Below are 21,668 nucleotides of genomic sequence, written 5' to 3'. Positions count from 1 at the left end.
CATTTGAATCTAAGAAATATATCAGCAGTTTACCTTCCTGGACCAAGTGAATGAATGATTGAGTAAATGAGTCCCACATAATCTAAAAGGCAGCAACAAAAAAAATCACAACCAGCAAGGAAAGGAGTCTTCTTAAACATATCATTGTGTCAGAAATGTAACAATAAAGGAAAAAATAGAACTTGTTTTCTAACTAACCTAAACTTACATGTTCTACATTCAAAATGTTTCTTGCTAGGTCCATTGCAGCTTTGACATAAAGTTATAACTGCTCAGTCTACATCCTCAGGTGCCAACTTTGACCCAACATCACCATTTAATCACCTAATAGATGACTTTCATATCTTGATGTAGATTTCCCTAAACATGAAGTAACCTCAAAATGTGAGTCACTATTCCATTGATCCCAATGTAAGTTGCTTCAAATATTTAAAAAATGAATCCTTTCCTGAGAACAGAAAATACCATCAAACCTACTTATTTTCTTTCCAACTTGGAAATCAAAACACAAATAGTGTTTTGGAATTGGAAGAGAATTGGAAGAGGGACAGAGTACATAAAATTATTTCTGTATTTGGCATCATTTCAATGACACGATTCTGCTTTGTTTTCAGTTAATAGAAATGAAATCTTACACTTGTGTGATGCTTTGCAGCAGACAAAGTTCTTTCAAACACAGTATTTCACTGAGTTTTTACCTGAGAGGTAGGTATTTTGCTTCCCATCCTACAGAGGAAAAAAGAGCTCAGAGAGGTGAGGGACTTGCCTGAGGCCACACATTGAGGACCAGTAGACCTTCCCCAGTTAGACCCCTAGCTTCCAGGCCTACCATTTCCTATACATCATAGTCTGTTGGGAATAGACCCACTGAGTACTGGGAGAAACTTGCTAGAAATCTCCATTACCATAAGCAACCTTTGGGGGTGCTAAAGAGTTGGCCTGCCCTACCTTGAGAAACTCAGCTAGTCCCATAATCTTATGAGACCTATTGAACTCAGAGAGAGACAAGTAGAAGACACTGTTCTGTCTGCCTTACACAGAGCATATCCACCATTAGTGAAGTAGGAGCACCTAGATTCTAATTCAGGCTTTTACTGCTCAAAAATCATGCATCCCTTGGACTTCATGCAGTATTCCAAAACTGTAATCATCAAGAGAGTACGGTCCTGGCACAAAGACAGAAACATAGATCAATGGAACATAATAGAGAACTCTGAAATGGACCTTCAACTCTGTGGTCAACTAATCTTCGACAAAGCAAGAAAGAATATCCAATGGAAAGAAGACAGTCTCTTCAACAAATGGTGTTAGGAAAATTGAACAGCCACATGCAGAAGGATGAAACTGGACCATTTTCTTACCCCACACACAAAAATAAATTCAAAATGGACGAAAAACCTCAATGTAAGACAGGAATCCATCAAAATCCTAGAGGAGAACATAGGCAGCAACCTCTTTGACCTCAGCCACAGCAACTTCTTGCTAGACACGTCTACAAAGGCAAGGGAAACAAAAGCATAAATGAAGTATTGGGACTTCATCAGGATAAAAAGCTTTTGTACAGCAAAGGAAATACTCAACAAAACTAAAAGGCAATCTACAGAATGGGAGAAGATATTTGCAAATGTCTTATCAGGTAAAGGGCTAGTATCCAAAATCTATAAAGAATTTATCAACTCAACACCCAAAAAACAAAAAAATCCACTCAAGAAATGGGCAGAAGACATGAACAAACATCTCTCCAAAGAAAACATATAAATGGCCAACAGACACATGAAAAAATGTTCAGTATCACTCAGCATCAGGGAGATACAAATCAAAACCATAATAAGATATCACCTAACACTGGTCAGAATGACTAAAATTAACAATACAAGAAACAACAGATGTTGGCAAGGATGTGGAAGAAAAGGAAACTTCTTACACTGTTGGTGGGAATGCAAACTGGTGCAGACACTCTAGAAAACAGTATGGTGTTTCCCCTGAAAAGTTAAAAAATGGAACTACCCTATGAGCCAGCAATTGCACTTCTAGGTATTTATCCAAAGGATACAAGCATAGTGATTTGAAGGGACACATGCACCTCCATGGTTAAGCAGCAATGTCCACAATAGCCAAAATATGGAAAGAGCCCATATTCCACTGACAGTGGGATAAAGAAGTGGTGTGTATATACGAATATATCATATATATATGTATGAATTTTACTCAGCCATCAACCATCAAAAATGATGAAATCTTGCCATTTGCAATGACGTGGATAGAACTAGAGGATATTGTGCTAAGTGAAATAAGTCAGTCAGAAAAAGACAAACACCATATGATTTCACTCATCTGTGGAATTTAAGAAACAAAACAGATGAGTAAAGGGGAAGGGAAGGAGAAATAAAATAATACAAAAACAGGGAGACAAACCATAAGAGACTTAACCCTGGGAAACAAAATGAGGGTTGCTGGAGGGGAGGTAAGTGGCGGGGGGGGGGGGGGGGGGTAACTGGATGATGGGCATGGAGGAGGGCACTTAATGTAATGAGCCCTGGGCATTATATGCAACTGATGAATTACTAAATTCTACCCCTGAAACTAATAACACAGTATATGTTAACTAAATTGAATTTAAATACAAATATTTTGGGGATGCCTGGGTGGCTCAGTGGTTGAGCATCTGCCTTCAGCTCAGGGCTTGTTCCTGGGGTCCGGGATTGAGTCTCACATCAGGCTCCTTGCAGGGAGCCTGCTTCTCCCTCTGCCTGTGTCTCTGCCTCTGTGTGTGTGTGTGTCTCTCATGAATAAATAAATAAAATATTTTTAAATTTTTTTTAAATAAATAAATAAAAATATTTTTTAAAATTATACTCCTCCTTAAAAACTTGGCTCAAATGCCATCTAGTCTGTGAAGCCATGCCTACCACCTAGCACCACATGGACAGACATCATCGTATGGTGCTTACAAACTCTGGATCCAGTCTGCTTTGGCCCAGGCCTCAGGTACTAATTATGTGTCCCTAAACTCTCTGAAACTTCCTCATCTTTAAAATGAAGATGCTACTCATAGCTCTCTAATGCCACAATGATAAGGATTCTATGATTTAATATAAGTAAAATGCTTAAAACAGCTCTTGGCACAAAGTAAGCTCTTGATCAGTGTATTCCTAATATTATTACCCTGTATGAGAATCTCGAGCCCTCACAGGGTTTTGTTTATCCTCCTAGTATAAAATACTATATTACTCATATTTATTATAACTCCCCCTCACTCTTTGGTAGTTATTATCTACCCCATCATGAGCCCAGAGACCATCTTCTCTCTGATAATCTCTTTTTAGATAGTATACCCATATCCACCTAGATGCCCTAAAGAAAAACCTAAGGGCCATTTGACTCTTCCCATATCCTCACACCCTGCATCAATCAATCACCAAATCTTGAGGCTGGCATCATCTAGATATTTCTGAATCCCCCTTCCATCTCCATCTTGTTTCCACAATCCAACCTACCCTCACTTAAAATAGTGAAGCAGTCTCTTATCATCCACACTGAAATCAGAATGGTCTTTCTTTAAAAAAAAAAAAAAAAAAAAAAAAAAAAACATTATCCTTATGTCAGATGTCTGCTTAAAATCCACTCATGGCTCCCCACAGCCATTTGAAGCTGTTTGGCCTGGCCACACAGGACCTCTCTACTCCCTCCCTGTCTAGACTCATTTCCCACCATTCCTGCCTCACCATGAAAGGCTAGACCCACAGGACAACTGGCTGCTCAACACATTAGAGTCTCTCCCCTTCCTATCTCTGACCCGTTCTCTCTCTTGGCCTGAATTCTCTCCCTCCTGTCTGGCTCCAGGCATTTTCTTTGTTTAATTAGCTCCAGTATTACCTCTTCCATGAGACTACTCCTCAGGGTTTCCAGGATACGGAGCATTTTATGGCTCTTCTATAATCATAATGACCTGCAGCACTTGCCCCACCATGTCCTCAAGTTCAAGGATATTGTCTCTAGCCACTTTTTCACCCACTTAACTGTGGATGTGCTTTGCACATAGTAGGTATTCAAAGAAACATCGAATAGCTGAACACATTACATAGACAATAGGCAGACAATAGCTGACACATATAGTGCACACTGTGGGTCACTTAACAGCACTTACTGAAGTGCTCTTCTCAGCACTTTCCATAAATTAATACATTTACTCCTCACAACAACCTTATATGGTAACTAGGATAATTATCTCCATTTTGCAGGTGAGGAGAGGATGACACTGAAGAATAGAGAAGTTACAGACTTTACCAATGTTACCTAGTCAGAAATTGATGATATCAAGTTTAGAACCCAGAAGACTGGCTCTGGATCCCATGTTCTTGGCACTTATCTACAGCATCTGTCCAGTAGAGGTACCATGAGAAATAAAGATACTTCGACACAGATAGAATGGTCTAGTCCAATTTTATGGCTGAGAAAGTTGAGGCATAGGAAGTTCATGGAGAAGTGGCCCAGAGAGAAGAGAGCTGAAGCTAAGAGTGGTATTCCCTGCCCCTCACTAACCAGCCGTGGAACTCGGGGCCGTCACTCAGCCTCCCTGGGCCTCTTGGTTCTTCAAATTCTTCCAGAGCAAAATCAGAGCCAGATCGTGTCTCAGCTTTCTTCCAGCTCACATTTGCAATTCCCTCAGTTCAGCAAGGTTCATCAGGGTTGAGTGTGTGCCAGTCTCAGTGCTAAGTGCAGAGATACGAAGGCACACAAGCTGCGTCTCTGCCCTGAGAAATTTATCTTCTTGTGGGGGAGACAGGCACAGACAGACGATATCGACAGACAGAGTTCAAAATGGCCGTTCTGCAATTACATCGGTTATTTTAAAGGCAACAACCTCAAGGTACAGTGTTATACAGAAACAAGTCATCTGCCTCTCAAGATCTTTCAACTGAGAATTGCTCAGAACAAGAACGTAGCACCATGTCTCCTTCCACCGTCCCTCCTCACTCAAGCACAATCTCCTCATTTTACACGTGAAGAAGGCAAGCCATTGCCTTAAGTACGTTTGCCAGGGGTCAGATGGCTACCTGGTGGCATAAGCCATTGCCACCTCTGTTCCCTTGATTCTCCCATAGCTGAGAAGGAGAGGCAGGAACATTAACTTTGACACAGCCACTGCTGGTTTTCCAGTACGGGTTATATGCTTAAATGGATTTTCAGATTTACAGTTGATTCTAGAAATTGCATCTACTTCATTTCCAACTCCATAGGTAAGCTGGTTCATTTAAAGCAAACAGCACCCAACTAAAAAACATTCTGAAGAAGTGAGTGAGTAAGCCATTTTTGCTCAACTCTTAATTTAAAACACAAACACAAAAACAAAACAAAAGTTAAATAAAAAAAAAAAGAACTATCGGGGGACTTCTCATAGGCCAAATCCCATCACATCATTGTGAGATGAGATAGTTAAAATATGTATGATCAAAATGTCATTTGAAAATACACTCCAAGAGGCAGCCTTGTGTAAGAGCAGAGGCCTCAGAGTCAGTCTCAGTGGGCCCACATCTCTTTTCAGCATCTTAGCCATTGTGTGACCTTGGGCACATTGCCTAATATCACTGAGTCTCAGTCTCCCCATCTGTACAATAGGATCAAATAATATCTGTCTGTCAGAGTACTTTTAAGAATTAGAAATGTAAATTCATGCCTGGTATAGGGTAAGGGTTAAAAAAACAAACTATTAAAAAAAACATTTTATTAAAGTCTTAATGATTCAGAGATTGATTATTCTATTAGAAGATTGTCATGCTTTCTCCTTTTCTTCCTTCTGCTTCCTTCCTGCCCACGTCACAGCTGCTCATAAACTACTATTCCATGATATAAAAAATGAGATAAAATTCAATTCAGATCACACAGCAACAAAAGTGGAATTGGCATTGGATTCAAACAGGCCTGAACTTGAGCACTGGATGGCTTTCAACAGGTTATATAACTTCCTCGAGTCTTCATTTTTTCATCTATAAAATGGAAGCAATCATATCACTCTTCTAGGCTGCTTATGGAGATGTGGACAAACACATATATACACACACACGTAGGCATCTGCATGCACGTACACACGTGCACACACACGCACACTCACACACAGAACCCCTACCACAGTGATTGATAAATAGTAGGTGGATAGGAAAGTATTGGATCATTTTCAGTAAGAAATGTAGTACTTGGCTAAACTAAAGCTTCAACATCACTCACAATTTGTTTTAAAATCCCAAATTCATCACTACCATGGATGGCTAAAGGAAGTCATTCTCACAAAACTCTTGCATCTGGTGCCATTAGATTTAATTTCCTCCTTTGGGGACAGCTTGACTGTCAGCAGAAATGGGGTGACTTTGTGCATATGGGAACCTGGCATGGCCATACTGATGACCAGAGGGTGGGGGCAGCAGGCAGCGCTCAATGGGGGGGTGGGGAATAGGTGAAGCTGGAGCGGACATACTTGACATCATTTCCATCCATTGCATTACCAAGAGTCAAAGAGACCAAACCAGAGAATAGAATGCCCTTTTCATAAGCACTACTTCCACTACTGAAGAGCTTCAGTTATCCAATGACGGGGGTTGACCAGAATATAGGATTGCATCTTTAGAAGCAAGAAGCAAAGAGAGCATGTGCATTATTTGCCTCTAGGAAATTACTAAGCTAAAGGTTCATGGGATGCTGACATTATAAAACACGTGCTTTTTTACATAAACATTTGGATTTCATGTTTCTAATTTAAATATTTTGTCTACAGAGATCTCTGAGTCATCTGCTCACATCCTTCCTTCTTTAATCCTCCCTTGAGGCAAAGACTATATATAAAATGCTAACTTTCTAAAGGAAAACTCATAAACAAAAGGCAAAAATCCTAAAGTCACAACCACCTACCATAAAATATCTGAATATTTGTTTAGACCCCCTGGAGACCCACCACATGACATTCTCAAAGTAGCATGCAGAGATTCATTTTGTATCCCTTCCTACTTCCTAAATAATGCTCCCACTCAAAGTGGAAGGACGCCAATTTCATGGCAGGCTGGAGGATGTTTTTTTCGGAAGCTCCTTACTTAACATCACATTGCTTAGAACAGAACATACCTGTCAATATCAGTGCCATATTTCTCTAGAATTTCTCCTGCAGAGAAATTTTATGAAAACTTTCCCTCTTTTTATAAAAAGAGAGAATTATTTTTTTATAATTGATGTTGAAAATCAACTAATTCCTGAATCACCATTGTTCTGTGAAACTTTCTGCCATAGACAAAATGGAAAATCACAGTTTCACTTTATCCGACACCACCCAAAAGAAACGCTTCATGCATGGAAGTGTTCTTTTTCCATAAGGCAGTGGCATTTAAGAAAAAAAGAGCTCTGGCATCGCTCTTCAATATTGTTGTCTAATTAAATAGCAATGCAGTGGATGCGTAAAAATATGCATTAGAGGTGTGTAATGTGTAATGTGAAGAAGAGTAATCAAAGCCATTCAACAGGATTTAGGAAGGGATTTCAGTTGGCAGCTTACGAGACAGGAGCATATAATTTTGCTAATTTGAAATAGGTATTGTAACGTATAAACATTACTGCTTTGCATATTTTAATGAAAACTGCCTCTACACCAAAATGAATCCTTTAGCTTGAACTCTCTGCATACCACGGAGCTTCTACCTATTATGAGTTCAGCATAAATAAGAAAGGCACGCAAGCTGCATTAAAAGAATGGTCACCTCATTAAAATAGGTTAAAACCAAGCCCCTTATTCCAAGCTACTATAACACCATAAAGTAAGTCTGATGACAGGTGTTGTATTAAATTTTTATATTACAATGAGCTTGTACTCACACAAACCAAATCTGCATGTTTCCTTTGATATACACCTGCAACTTGTTAATTCAAGGGCCTTTATTAAGAAAGTATAAATTTAGCAACATCTATAGATTTGTAAAACTCTATTAGCTTGCTTGAGAATATGGAGTAAATTCATTTGGAGTCTTATTTGCATGGTTTACAAAGAAATGGAAATTAATGAGGACTTTTCCCAAATGGATGTGTCTGCAGATAATGCAGTTCTGCAAACAGGCTGATGCGAATTACCTACGCTTGGGCGAAAGAGTTGAGAGAAAGAGACAGAGAGAGATCTGGGTCCGTCCGGAGCTGAGGACATCACTTACCTGCCAGCTCGCTTCTCGCTGAAGGCCTTTTTTCCAGTCTTCTTCCAGCCTGGGGGAGGTCTCATCCATTGCTGATGCTGCTTGCACAAACTGGATCCGCCAGTGGCTGTTACTCCCTTTCGTTGCAAGCCTTTACCAAAGCGGCAGCGAAGGCAGTTCAGGGGCAGACTGTCATGGAGAAAATGCCAGGCCAGAGGATGAGGGATCGGGCAGGAAGAAGCCACATGGGAATAAATTTGGGATACACGGGGCTACCCTGACAGCTGCCAACTGGCCAGGCGAGAGGCCAGCTCAGCCATTGAGAGTCCAGAGATTAGGAACAACTAAACTCCAGAGCCAGCGGACAATGGGTCATTCTTATGCTTCTGGCATAAAGGTCAGAGAAGGGAAGTGTGAAGGCATGCTCTATGCCCTAGAAATATGCATTTCTATGTGTGCTCCCATCTTCTCCTTACCCCAACACACATCTCACACACATGCACACACACACACAACCAGAATTTGCATTGTTCTGCAGGGTTGCATCAATAGGCTGGAATATCCTGGAAGTAATAAGCTCCTTTACATAGAAGCAACACATTTCATTTGAACACATCTCCCCCAGCACCATATGAATCACTCAGCAGCCAGTAAACATGAAAAATAGCAAGCTCCCTGGGGTGAAAAATAGACTGATCCCTATAGTTGAATCCTGAGCATCTAGAGTCCCTGGTTTCACCCCATGGGATGTTTTGCCGCAGACACTCGACCTTGACCATGGACCACCACCCTTTTCCCGAATGATTATCCAAAATGATCAGAGGTTTCAGTTCGGACAGACTCCTCAAAATGTGAGGATAAACCAAACCAAATCCAACCAAACTCTATCCTGCTTCAGTGGCTTCTCACACAGAATGACCCTCTCCTGCTGTTCAGAATTGATTACCTATAGTTTTAAGACGTGTAGCTGGGGCTACTGTCAATAGCACCTACTTCTTTTCAGTTAGAACAGTGGTTCTCAAACTTGGCTGCACAGCACAAACAACTGGAAAGCTTTGTAAAAATACTGTTGCCAAAGCTTCATCCCCTTCAGAACCCAGGATTAAAATCACAGAACTCAGTTTTGAATATCATTTGAGGTTTCTCGAATCTAATCACTCTTCTGTTGCTTGAATCCCCACAACCCGTCAAACAATGCTTATACCATCATAAGTGGTAAACTCACCCCCTCCTGAGACAGTCTTATTCTATGGTTGATAGCTTTGTCCCCAAATCAATCAATAGCCTTCCCCTTGTCACTTCTATAACTGCACTACTCTTTAATTCTATAAGGAATAAGACTAAAAACTATTCTGTAGGACGACCCTTCAAAGATCCAAGGACAATAGTGGTCCATGCCTCAAGCCTCTGCTAAAGGGTTTCTTTTCCAGGTGAGATCTTTCTATTTCTTTAGCAAACCATGTGAGAGGCCCTTGGGAATTTTTTCATCCTGGTTACTAGCCTCAAAATTCATTCCACTACCTCTGGTGATAGTGATTGTAATATTCCAGAAGCCAATATAGTATTTCTGCTGTGATCGACCATTGTACACAGAGCCTAATTATCACATACCTTATTTGGAAAATCCTCCTCCTCCTCCTCCTAATAATAATAATAATAATAATAATAATAATAACTATAATAACAGCCAGCATCTACTGAGCATGGAACTAGGTGACCAGCACTGTTTTAAGTGCTTCATTAGCCTTACTTCATTTATTCTGTATAAAGATTCTATGAAGTCATCATTATGCTCCTGATTTATAGATGAAGAATTCAAGAGACAAATATATCTGCCCAGGTTATGGGCCAAGTGTTAACTCAGATCTGACTACAGTGTTCTAGATCCCTACATCATGCCCTTTTACTTGTGCAGTCTTGGATCACATCGTCTGCCTTGACAATCACACTTCACTGATACGATGTCACTGTCAGTTAATGCACATAGGTTTCCTCATATCTTCAGATTATTGATGAACATGTTTTGTAGACTAGAAATTGCCATACAAGCCTAACTTGCCATTACTATCCTTTTAATAATCACAAGACTATATTTTGCACCTCACCTCTAGCAAAGCAGATAAATGCAAAAGCCTTCCTTTACTCGCTTGGCTTCTCTCTTTTTTTGAGAATATTCAGATGCTTCTCCAGAGGTTATCCTGAGGTGTAAAAAGAGATGGGCCAGAAGCACAAGGGTCCAGAATATTTTCCCAGATGCTAGACTCAATGGCAGCCTCACCAATCATCAGTTCTTCCCTCTCTCTGTAAACACTTTAGCAACAGGACCCTATAAGGAACGCTGGGAGCAATCAGTTTTACCATTTGAATCACACCATCTGCAAGGCCGCTCAATCAGTTGTTATAGAAGGCAGGACACAAAGTGGTTGACTACAGTCTTTAAAGTCAAAAGGACCTAGGTTTGATTAGCAGCCCTATTATGATGTAGCTCTGGATCCCTGACCAGGTCACCCAATGCCTCAGAACCCTAGTTTCCATGCCTGAAAAAGGGTGGCATTATCATCTCAGTTAGGCATTTTATTGTTTTCAATATCTGATTCTCTTCTATTCCAGTCACGCAGCAAGACTGAATTGCCTTAAACACCTTAAAATTAACCATAAGCACATGACTTGTTTCGACCAATGAAATATGGGGAAAAGGATGGGTATCACTTCCCACGGGGAGGCCTTGATCACTGGCACTTGACTGTCAGCCCACCTTCCCCCCGTAATGCAGTGATCACGAGGCATGTGTTGATAAGTTGTGCCTTACTACCAAAGCAAACCGGACGGCTGAGCTGACTCATGGAGAATGGTTACCTTGGAGAGTAACCCGGACCAACAACAGACACTATGGGAACAAGAAATAAACTTTCAGGGTTGTTTGTTCCCTCAGCATCACCTAGCCCACCCCGGCCAATACACCATTCTTATTATACGGAGTCATTGTAAGAATAACATGAGACAATCCACCTAGAGCATTTATCGCAAGCCTTGAGTAAGTCTGCAATATAATTTTAAATAGATTCCATGACAAGCCAAGCCTGTGCTACACATGTCTCTCCACTCCAGTATTTCCCCTTCTTTTACGGCCTACATTTCTCCTACTCATAAGCTAGTAGCATTAAGCGTGGCCATTTCCACAGAGGATGTAGAAATATGAATTTTAAAAAGAAAGGGTAAAAGTGTTCAATAATGCAGTGTCACTCTGTCTCAGAATGCAAACTCAGAATAGCATGACTTTAATGCTACTTATCATTTAGCAAGGAAATTAATGAAAGCAAAATGAAGCATCAAATAATAAATGTGGCACGGTATAAATTCGCTACTGATAAAGTACATGTCTCCCAAATGTAAACATAATGAGAACATACGTGAATAGAGGAGCTTATTAAATAGCATAGCTTTTATTCACTATTCTTAAATCAAGCAACCCAAAGAAGAATTAGTTTTGTTTCCACCTTGGTAAAATGTTTTCATTAAAGGGAAGTTTTGACTATGAAAATAAAGTATAAAGAAAAGTAGAGATAACACTCTGGCCAGATCACAGCACTGACATTTCAGAACACAAATTTTAACCTGCTCTGGGACACCACTGGGAGAGTCTTTTTTTTTTTTTTCTTTAAATGGTTTTCAAATGCAAGTGTTAATAACTATGACCCATGTCATGCATTGTATTATGTCCTCCCACAGAGATATGTTGGAGTCCCAACCATTAGTACCTCAAAATGTGACCTTACTTGGACATAGGGTTTTGACAATGGTGATCAAGCTAAAACAAGGTCATCAGGGTGAACTTTGATCCAACATGACCAGTGTCTGTATAAAAAGGTTGAAAGTGTACATAAAGACACACACATGGGGAGATGCCTTGTGAAAATGAAGGCAGAGATAGGGTGATACACCTACAAGCGAAGTAACACCGAGAATTGCCAGCCAATCACTATTTTTCCCTCAAGATAAGCAGCTTAATAAGAATATGCTGACTAGGGGATCCCTGAGTGGCTCAGCAGTTTCGCACCTGCCTTTGGCCCAGCACGCGATCCTGGAGTCCCGGGATCCAGTCCCGTGTCGGGCTCCCGGCATGGAGCCTGCTTCTCCCTCTCCTCTGCCTGTGTCTCTGCCTCTCTCTCTCTCTATGTCTATCATAAATAAATAAAAATAAATTTTAAAAAAAAGAATATGCTGACTAGGGATGCCTGGGTGGCACAGTTGGTTAAGTGTCCAACTCTTGGTTTTGGCTCAGGTGGCGATCTCAGGGTCAGGAGATGGAGCTCGTGTAGGGCTCAGAGTGGAGCCTGCTTGGGAGACATTCTCTTCCCTCTCTCTCTGTCCCTCCCCACTGTGTGCTCTCTCTCTCTCTCTCCCTCAAATAAATAAATAAACCTTTAAAAAAAAAGAATATGCTAATAAGAAATAGAGTTTTAGAATTTGTAACATTTCCATACAGAGAGTTATAGTAAAAAAAATTTTAAAAAGGAAAAATCTATACAAAATGTATCATCAGTCAATCCTGTCTCAAATCTAAGGATATTTCTTCTGGTTTATACAATAAAAATACTTCATTCTAAGAATTAAAAGTCTAGAAAATAAAGAGTTTCCCAGGTGAATTAAATCATGCATTCCAGTGTCCAATGAGGGTATGATATGGCCATAAGTGTGTTCAAGTAGATGCAGATATTCTCTATAGAGGAGAAAATGAAAGGAAGTCTGAGGTCAGGAGAGCAGGGCACATTGATGAGAATAAGTAGGGAGCCAAGGAGTCTCCAGGCATGAAAAAAATGGATGATCTTTTACCCACTGATAGGATTTTGCACACACTTTCACTTAACAGCTGGGCTAGAATTTTTATGAGTTTTTAACACCCATTTTATTATACATCCTCCCTTCACATACATTCTCACTAAAATTTTCCAAGGTATTTCTTATAAACATTTACTTTTGTTTTTACATTTTGTTTCTTAATTGAAAGCTAATAGTAAGATGTTAGTCTTCAGAAATTTGCCTCACAAAAGAAAAAAACAACAACTATAATAAGGTATTAAATCCACAACACCAGAGGTGTCTCTAACAAAACAAAACAAAAACAAATAAAAATGGCTATCATAAGAATGATAAATCTGAAATGGATGAACTCTGGTCCTATAGTCATATTTTGAAAAGGAAGAAAAAATAAAGTATTGGTCTCAAGGTCACTGTTTCACTGGAATAATTAATGTTTACTGTTCCCTGCATAAAATACCTAAACTGAACAATAGAGCTATCCACAGGACTGTAGTTAGTAGAACACTGTAGCTAACAAAATACTCTCATATACCATGTACTTTGGGTTGCACGCTTACCAAAATTCACTTATGTGTTCCCAGCCCTATTTATGCCAGTTGAGCCTATTAATGTAATTACATAATTCAGTTAAACAATATTTCTATAAAATGTGAGTTGCAATAGAGAGAGAATTGTTGCTTTACCAAAACTAGTCAAATGCTTTGGAGAGACCCAATAAGGAAAAAATGCTTTTTAAAAAAATTGTCATTGTGGGGCAGGGATGATAAAAATCTATACAGACCTCTCTACTTGGGTTGCTAGTCACTGTCTTTATATTCTTAATTAACGTTAAAAAAATTGAAACTGGAATTTCTGAACATTTCTGAAATTGAAACTGGAATTGAAACTGGAATTTGTAGAGGCTCCTTTAGGGATATAGCTTATGCAAAAACAACATCCCTACAACTTATTGCAAAGGCCTTGGCTCCACAGCAAAACAATGGTGAATAAATGTGCATTTATGGATTTTAAGCAAAAGTCAAATGTGTTGTGTATATATGTGATTTACGATTCCCCCAACTTAAGCAACTTACTTGATCAATCAGTCAACAACCATTTTCAATTGTACAGAATAAGAAGTCTTCTATGATAAAAAAGAAAATGGTAAACCAGGAAGGATTTTTTCTTAACCTGCATATAATGAACAGAGATAGAAAGCAATAGACTCAAATATTCAAACCAAGAAACAGAATCCACTTCAATACCCAAGTCTACTTGTATCACTTAAATGAGAAACAGCCTAGCTATAACTATAAGCATTAAATGTTGTATAAATCTGAGGCACGTAGACTCCAATTAATTACTGCATGATATTACCATTTCTTCTATAACTATGTAATAATACCAACTGCCTATAATCAGAAGGATTTAGTAGACATTTATTGATGGAAATCAGATGATTTCATCCACAGTGTCTGAATTACTTTGATATGCTTGAGCCTGAAGCAAAATAATGTAATAAAAAAACAACATACAGATGAGAACCTCAATTTTTCTCTACATATGAATCTGTCACTGATTTGGGAAGAATCAAATCTAAGTCCAACCAGGTGAAGATGTTCCATACATTATTCTTCCCAATTCAATAAAAAAAAATATTTCCCTTTCCAGTATGTTTATATACTGTTCCTGACTTTGTGGTATCCTGGACATTGAGGGAGCCCAGAGACACAGAGTATTACCTTAGCAAATGTTAAACAAAGCACATATGATTTATAGAACATTTTCTTAAGAGTTTGCTTGAAAGACCACCTGAAGTCTTAAGCCCTCAAAATAATAACCAATAGATTAATGAGTAGAGTGGGAAGGTAGATCTTATGAGTAAAATGAATGAGAAATAGGTTATATGGCAGGCTGGAAATTTCTTTCCCTCTTTCTCCCCCTCCTTCCACTCTCCCCCTCAAAAGTCCAGCAGTAGTCTATTATGGCGCTAAAAAAAAAAAAAAAAAAATTCTACCAGTCATACTGGTAGTTTAGTTTTTAAACTTTACTATCACTATCTATGAAACTGCAACTACTCCTAGGAGGTGCAACCTAAAGCTTGATCTCCTAACACTTTGTCCCAAACTATTTTCCAGTTTGGCTTGAAGAGTAAGACTTTGCATCCAGGCAAGGAATGATGATGGGAACAAGGCAATTTCAGAAGAGGAGAAAGGCCTGGAGCAGAAAAGGTGAAGGGCTGCCAAAGTTCCTTGGGCACAAATAAATTTCCAAAATAGGAATTCAAAGACTCCTGAAAACGCACTTTATCAACCACCAAGTTCTTCAGATTGAAGATTATTAAAAACGATTGAACTGGTTTACATACTTAAACACATACTTAGGTTCTAATTGCTGTTATGAAATATAAGTTGGCACAGGCAGGAGGGTGAGAGGGGATGTTGGGGTCTCTTCCTTCTTCACCTACTCTTAATAGTAACATCTTAACACAAGGGGAACCTCAGATACTGTTTGATAATTTCAAAATAGGAGTGAATTAGGATGTGAATTGGGTTGCAAGGTAAGCTAAAGACTTGTTACTCCAAGCATTACAGACCAGCATCACCTAGGAGCTTGTCAAAATGTAGAATCCTGAGCCTCACTCCAAATCTACAGAAGTTCATTTGCATTTTAATAAAGCTAATCCATTAAGTTTAAGAAACAATGGGCTAGGACTTACCATGAAGGCCTATTTGCACAGCAAGCTTTATTATTATTATTATATTTATATTATCATGAACATAGATTTAGAGTAGCTTAGAACAGAATGACTGACATAGGTTACAGGTTGGGGCACTTAGGTGGCTCAGTGGGTTAAGTGTACAACTCTTGATTTCAACTCAGGTCATTATCTCAGGGTGGTGAGATCAAGCCTTGTGCTGGGCTCCATGCTCAGTGCAGAGTCAGCTTGAGATTCTCTCTTCCTCTGCCCCACCCCCTGTTCATGCAATAATTTATTAATAAATAAATAAATAAATAAATAAATAAATAAACTCCTTTAAAAATATGTTATAAGGAAGAGTTTAGTCCCCAACCAAGAAACTACTTGGTGCTACTTTGGGAGAATCTTCTCAGTGATCTCACTTTCAAAATCATGGAAGAATTTTATAAGTATGATACAACTGGTATGAAGGGCAAGACTCCTGCCCTTCAATTACTCAGAAACCTCAACATACATGATTGTTCTACTTATTAGTTCAGAAAAACAGCTGATGACAAGTGAAAGATGCCTCCTCTGGACATTCAGATGACTGATTTTGTATAAATCAATTTTGAGTGCCACAAAATGTCAGAAAATACCAAATGAGGAGAAAAGAATCAATAGATAACCTTGGAATTAAATGAGTGATGAATAATCTTTACCAACTAAAATAAATTAAATCATGAAAACCAAGTCAAAGTAACATCAAGGATTTGACTAAAAACCACAAAAAACAATATACAGATCCTCCTGGACTTATGATAGGGTTACACCCTGATAAACTTATAGTAAGTTGAAAATATCGTAACTCAAAAACACGCTTAATAATACACCTGACCTAATTTAAATGTGCTCATAAGACAGTAGCCTACAGTTAAGCAAAATCATCTAACAGAAAGCCTGCTTTATAATATGATGTTGAATATCTCATGTAATTATTGAATACTGTACCAAAAGTAAAAAAAAAAAACAGAATGGTCATATGGGCACAGCATGATTGTGTGTCAGTGGTTTACCCTTTTGATCATGTGTCTGAGTGGAAGCTCAGTTCACTGACGCCACCCAGAACCATGAGAGCATCCTATGCATACCGCTAGCCCAGGTAAAGATCCAAATTCAAAATTCAAAATACAGTTTCTACTGAATGTGTATCACTTTTGTACCATTATAAAGTCAAAAAATCCCAAATCGAACCATCATAAATTACATCTATAATTTAGAGGTGAGGCTACCTGCTACAAACATGGCTATTCATTCTTCTTTCCAGAAAAGCATTATGACAAGAACTACAAAATAAAGGCTGAATTCATACTTTCTAGATTCTATCTGAACAGCCATAATTTTTAAAGGTTCTACAACAAAGAAATCAATTTGCAAATGCAGACCAGGTATTAACCTAGCAACCATGGAACTAAGTATACATTTGTTTAGCATTTTCAGCATTTAGAGAGTTGGAGTAGGGGGACAAACTCTACAATGTATTTAATTCACTTTATTTTATATTTTAAATGTTCTTATTACAGCTATCAAATAAACCAAAAATGTATAGACAGATCAAATGTCAAAAATCAAATTCAATGTTTTTCTGAGTCCTTAACTGGCATCAGAGATAAATCTACTCCTATAACAGAAATCAAGACAGGTGTCTTTCTTCATAAGTAAACAGCTACACTGTGGTGTCTTCGTATCATTTTATTATTCATGGATACCAAAAAATGAGTTGGACACCTACTATGTGCTAAGAATGGTGCCAGATCCTAGTGATTAAGAGAGAAAGAAAACACATCCGCATCCTCACCATCTCTGGGGAAATAGCTAAGCAAGCAAATCATCTCAGCTACAAATAATATCTAAGCTATGGAGAAGGGAATGTGCTTGCACTAACTACCATCCCATCCCCTACCTCAACATAATTCAACTCTAGAGGTCCCATTCATAGGTCCTTTAAGAAGAGCCACATGGAGATCCTGCTCCAACCCTTGGTATAAAATCTAGATTTAACTGGTTTATGTGGTAATGGTTTTAAATAAAATAGTTTCTGAAATATTTCCATAGCAACGTAGACAACAATATCAGGACTTTATAGTACTCTGACCTATGGAATCTTTTTCTTTTTAGACTCATTTCAAAATCCAAATATATCCATGGACACCGACAACACACTGATGTTCACACAGACAAATAAACTCTCCTCTGATAAATTCCAGTTAATGATTTGTATACACAGAGAAATTTAGGGACAATAGTTCTTCTGACCTAACAGCCCTGAGCCTTGTTTCCCCAAAGGTCTCCTTCAGAGAAAGACGAGCCCAACATCAGCAGAGATGGTCTTTTGAATGGCATTTAACCAAGGCACGCTCCTTGGGAGAGCTGCCATTCTTAAAGACAAAATTATAGGAGCATGCACAGAAAAAAGATTAATATATATATATATATATTTGGGAAGGTTTGGGAGAGTGGGGGCTGTATTTTCTGGACTGGGATAGAAAGAGTGCTCTCTACGACCTTTTTATTTCTACCTCATTGGAAGAACCATCTAGTGTTTCATTTTAGTTCCATCTCTCAAAAGGGGTTGTGAGCTGCTCTTGTTTATCAAGGAACACCAGAGGAAGCAGAGGCTGGGACACCTTTCCTCCAAGAGGCAGCCCACATGGAGCATAGACCTAACACTTGTAGATGCAACTTCTCATTTAAAGCAGTCTGCCACCCTACCTAAAACAGCACTGGGAATCAAGACCATGAACAGATTTAGAAACCAATTTAAGCCAAGACCATCCTGCAGATGGTGAAGACATAGTAAATATACTAAACCAGGGGCCTGAATCATGTCACTGGTCTAGAAGATTCCTTGGCACTGCCATTTGTGGCAATGGTGGATTTACAGGCTAAAGGCTGTCGAGTGCTTACTGCATGCCATGCTTTTTAATCTTTACTATATTCTGCAAGGTGTTATCATGATTTCTTCTATGGAGATGAGGGAACTGGAAGTATGGAAAAGCTCAATAACTTTCCAAAGTTCTCAAGGCCTTGAAGGAGTAGAACCTGGACTATGTGGTGATTCCAGAGCCCATGGTGATAGCCATGCCTCCACCTGCTATCCGTCTTAATCACCCTTCACCACAACTAAAGGCCAGGATGGCACCTGCCACCAGGTTGAAGACTCAGCTGGAGAGTGTGAGTCCTGAGGTGTGTGGGAAATGCAAAGGCATTAAAGAATACGTAAGACAGACAGCAGAGCCCTCCAGCCCAGATTCTTGGGCTTACACTGCTTCAGGAAGCCCTAGTCCCTCCTTCTGATTCGATGGGTACTCACACAATTGTTTGCTTTTAACATGAGTTTAATGCATTCTTTAAAGAAAGAGGAGGAGGAGGAGGAGGAGAGAAGGAGGAGGAAGAAGCAGCCTCGTAAGTATATAATGAACCGGAATTATAGCTGCTGTTCTGATGCCGTGTGTTATTTTTGGCTGAGTGTCCTACTCTTCTGGATTCCGATGGTAGGGTGCTGAAGCTTGCTCCAGTAACACAGGCTGACTGCTGTCCCCAAAGGACCCTGAGGAAAACAAGAGGAACTATCTCACAGTCTTCAGCAGACAGGGGAGGTTTAACATAAAGAAACTCCCACTTAACGTTTTCTCCAAAAAGAATCCATTCATTATCTTTATTTCCGACACAGTATTTATGAATTTCCTTTCAGCAGGGCCCATCAGGGCAAACGTCACAACTCTATGGCAAAATATCATGTGCGTTTTCTTTTCCTCCTAGGAAGATTAAGGCCAATGAATAAAAGAAAGGGGGATGTGGCCCCTATATTTAGCTCTCCTTACAACATCATGTCTCACGGGTATTAAAAATAGACCCAAATCACTTGAAGACATTCTGAAAAATCAAAGGCAAAATAGCTTTCCAAGAGAAAGTTTTAAATGTTTGCTTTCTTTCTAGTTGAGATTTTTCAGGAACAAAAGCAGTTGAGTGGACTCCCCTCCTTGGGAGGCCAGGCCAGGTGGCTCCTGGGGTTTTATAACAGACTCTGCCTCCTCTTGTCATCTTCTCTGCCTCCATCCCTTGTGGTCTAAATTTTAAGAGAAATCTGGGCTGGCCCTTGGCAAAAAGTATGAAATAGTCTGGGTAGAGAAATTCTCCTCTGTTAACAACCTTTCCTCCACCCGGCATTCTGACGCTCCCAAGGTCCCTGTCAGAGCGAAGTCAGCTCGGATTCAATTCACTGAACAAATATGTGTTATTTGTGATGTGCCAGGCACAGTGCCAGGCAGGGCAAAGGATGCAGAGAGGAGCAAAGGATGGAACGTCCTTGTTAGAGAAGGTGCCAGGTAATTCCACAATTAAGTGAAGCTTCCAGAGGACCACAGGCAACACAATTCAAAGAGAGAGGTGACCTCTTGCTGGAGGTATCAGAATGGACGTCATGCTGGACGTGGCATTTGAAACCGACAATGAAGACAAGGATGGTGATGGAGAACTCAAAATACCTGAGCCCAGGTGTGAAAGAAGGTCAGGAATTAGCTTAGGGTAACACCTCTTCTCAAAAATGTATGCAGAGCAAAAAGCCTTTTAGAACCAAAGGAAGGAATTTCCAGTTGGAGAAATCACATAGATTTAAGAATGCAGCCTCTTTCAAATCTTGCAGTTCCCCAGCTGTGTAACTTGGGCAATTTCCTTCACTTCCCTGAGCTTCACTTTCATCATCTGTAAAATGGGCATTATGCTCCAAAGGGCTGATGTGCTGATTACATCATATCATGAATACATGATACTTGGCTCAGTGTGGCACATGGTCCATGGAGACATTCAATGAATGGATGTAACTCACTCAAGTGGGAACTACTTAAATGAAATCATATTTCTAATATGCCTCCAATCACAAGCAGCACCCACTCTGCTGGCAGGAAGTCTTGACTGAAATCAGGGACCCACCAGGGTAAGATGATGTGGCCTTTGTTTTCATAAATGTCTAATTTTCAGACTGTTTTATGGCTCATACCTCTCTACAAAAGGAAGAAGGCCCCATAGCCATTTCTAGTTTCCAATTACCAAGGCAAATACGGAACCTTGAAAAAAAAATCTTTTAATGGGACTTTATATCAATCTCTGCTAGTGTGGCTCACGACACTTTGGAATCATTCATATAGATGTTAATGAAAGGTTGAGGAGTCTTTTCTAATGTAAGGTAAGAGGGAAAAAAGGGGCCCTAGGGAGGTTAATAGTGAGGGAACAGAAATAGGAGGGGTGAATATCAATGTTCTTAAATTTTTGCCAGCACACAAACGCACTGAGGTTCCCATTCAAATGAAGACTGGTTGGTCTGGAGTGGGGTCTCAACCTCATGAACTTCCCAGGTGACACTTTGAATAGCAAAAGAACAGTATTTTCTTAGGACCTAAGACAGAGCTGAGTGGGGAAACTATGGGAGCCCCAAATAAAGGAAGATCAACTCAAACAAGATGGCAAGAGCCCTGGAGGGTTAGAGGGGCAGCCAAACCGGAGATGTAAGTACAGATACGCAATAAAGGTTTTCAGATAAGGAGAGGCCCCAGCTCACGAAGCTCCGGTGCGTTACTCACATTGGCTGTGAGTCACTCCTAGCCTTTTAGAATTGTTGATGGCAAACATTCTGGAGAGTGCTGCGATACAGGAATGTGCTCACAGCCATTAACTATGAAGCACTAACTCATTTCAGCGGCCTGACACAAATTATGCCCCACACTTGAAAAATAGCTATTGATCAGTCCCTTCTTTCTCATGCCTTCCAATACTCCGGATCAGCACTTCCATTCACTTCCCCCCTACAGATTCCTTCACGCAACTAGTTAGATCCTTCCCGAACCAAAAAAAAAAAAAAAAAAATCCCCCCAAGACTTCACTCAACTTTCTTTGAGATTTTGTCTTTCAAAAACAAAGAAAGAGGCAAACCAAAAATATCTCTTTTCATTTCTCCACATATCTGCTTC

At 39.6% G+C, this 21,668-nt stretch overlaps 1 protein-coding gene across 6 annotated transcripts in view; it reads right to left on the bottom strand.

Annotated features, from left to right (window-relative positions):
• Window positions 1-21,668, bottom strand: part of PPARGC1A (PPARG coactivator 1 alpha) — a 638,569-nt gene that overhangs the window by 291,668 nt on the left and 325,233 nt on the right. For 3 of the 6 annotated variants that reach the window (XM_072809006.1, XM_072808984.1, XM_072808995.1), the window contains one exon: window positions 8,184-8,351. The exons of 1 other annotated variant lie outside the window; for it this stretch is intronic. In XM_072809006.1, coding sequence (XP_072665107.1) covers window positions 8,184-8,252 — 69 coding nt within the window. In that variant the 5' untranslated portion in view covers window positions 8,253-8,351. Of the gene's footprint in view, window positions 1-8,183; window positions 8,352-10,267; window positions 10,448-10,520; window positions 10,578-21,668 lie in introns of those variants that run through there. 2 more of the 6 variants (XM_072809022.1, XM_072809017.1) reach the window with 2 other exon arrangements.

This window comes from Canis lupus, chromosome 2 (genome assembly GCF_048164855.1).
Source record: "Canis lupus baileyi chromosome 2, mCanLup2.hap1, whole genome shotgun sequence".
Lineage (NCBI taxonomy): Eukaryota > Metazoa > Chordata > Mammalia > Carnivora > Canidae > Canis > Canis lupus.
This window is presented reverse-complemented; position numbering and strand designations above follow the sequence as displayed.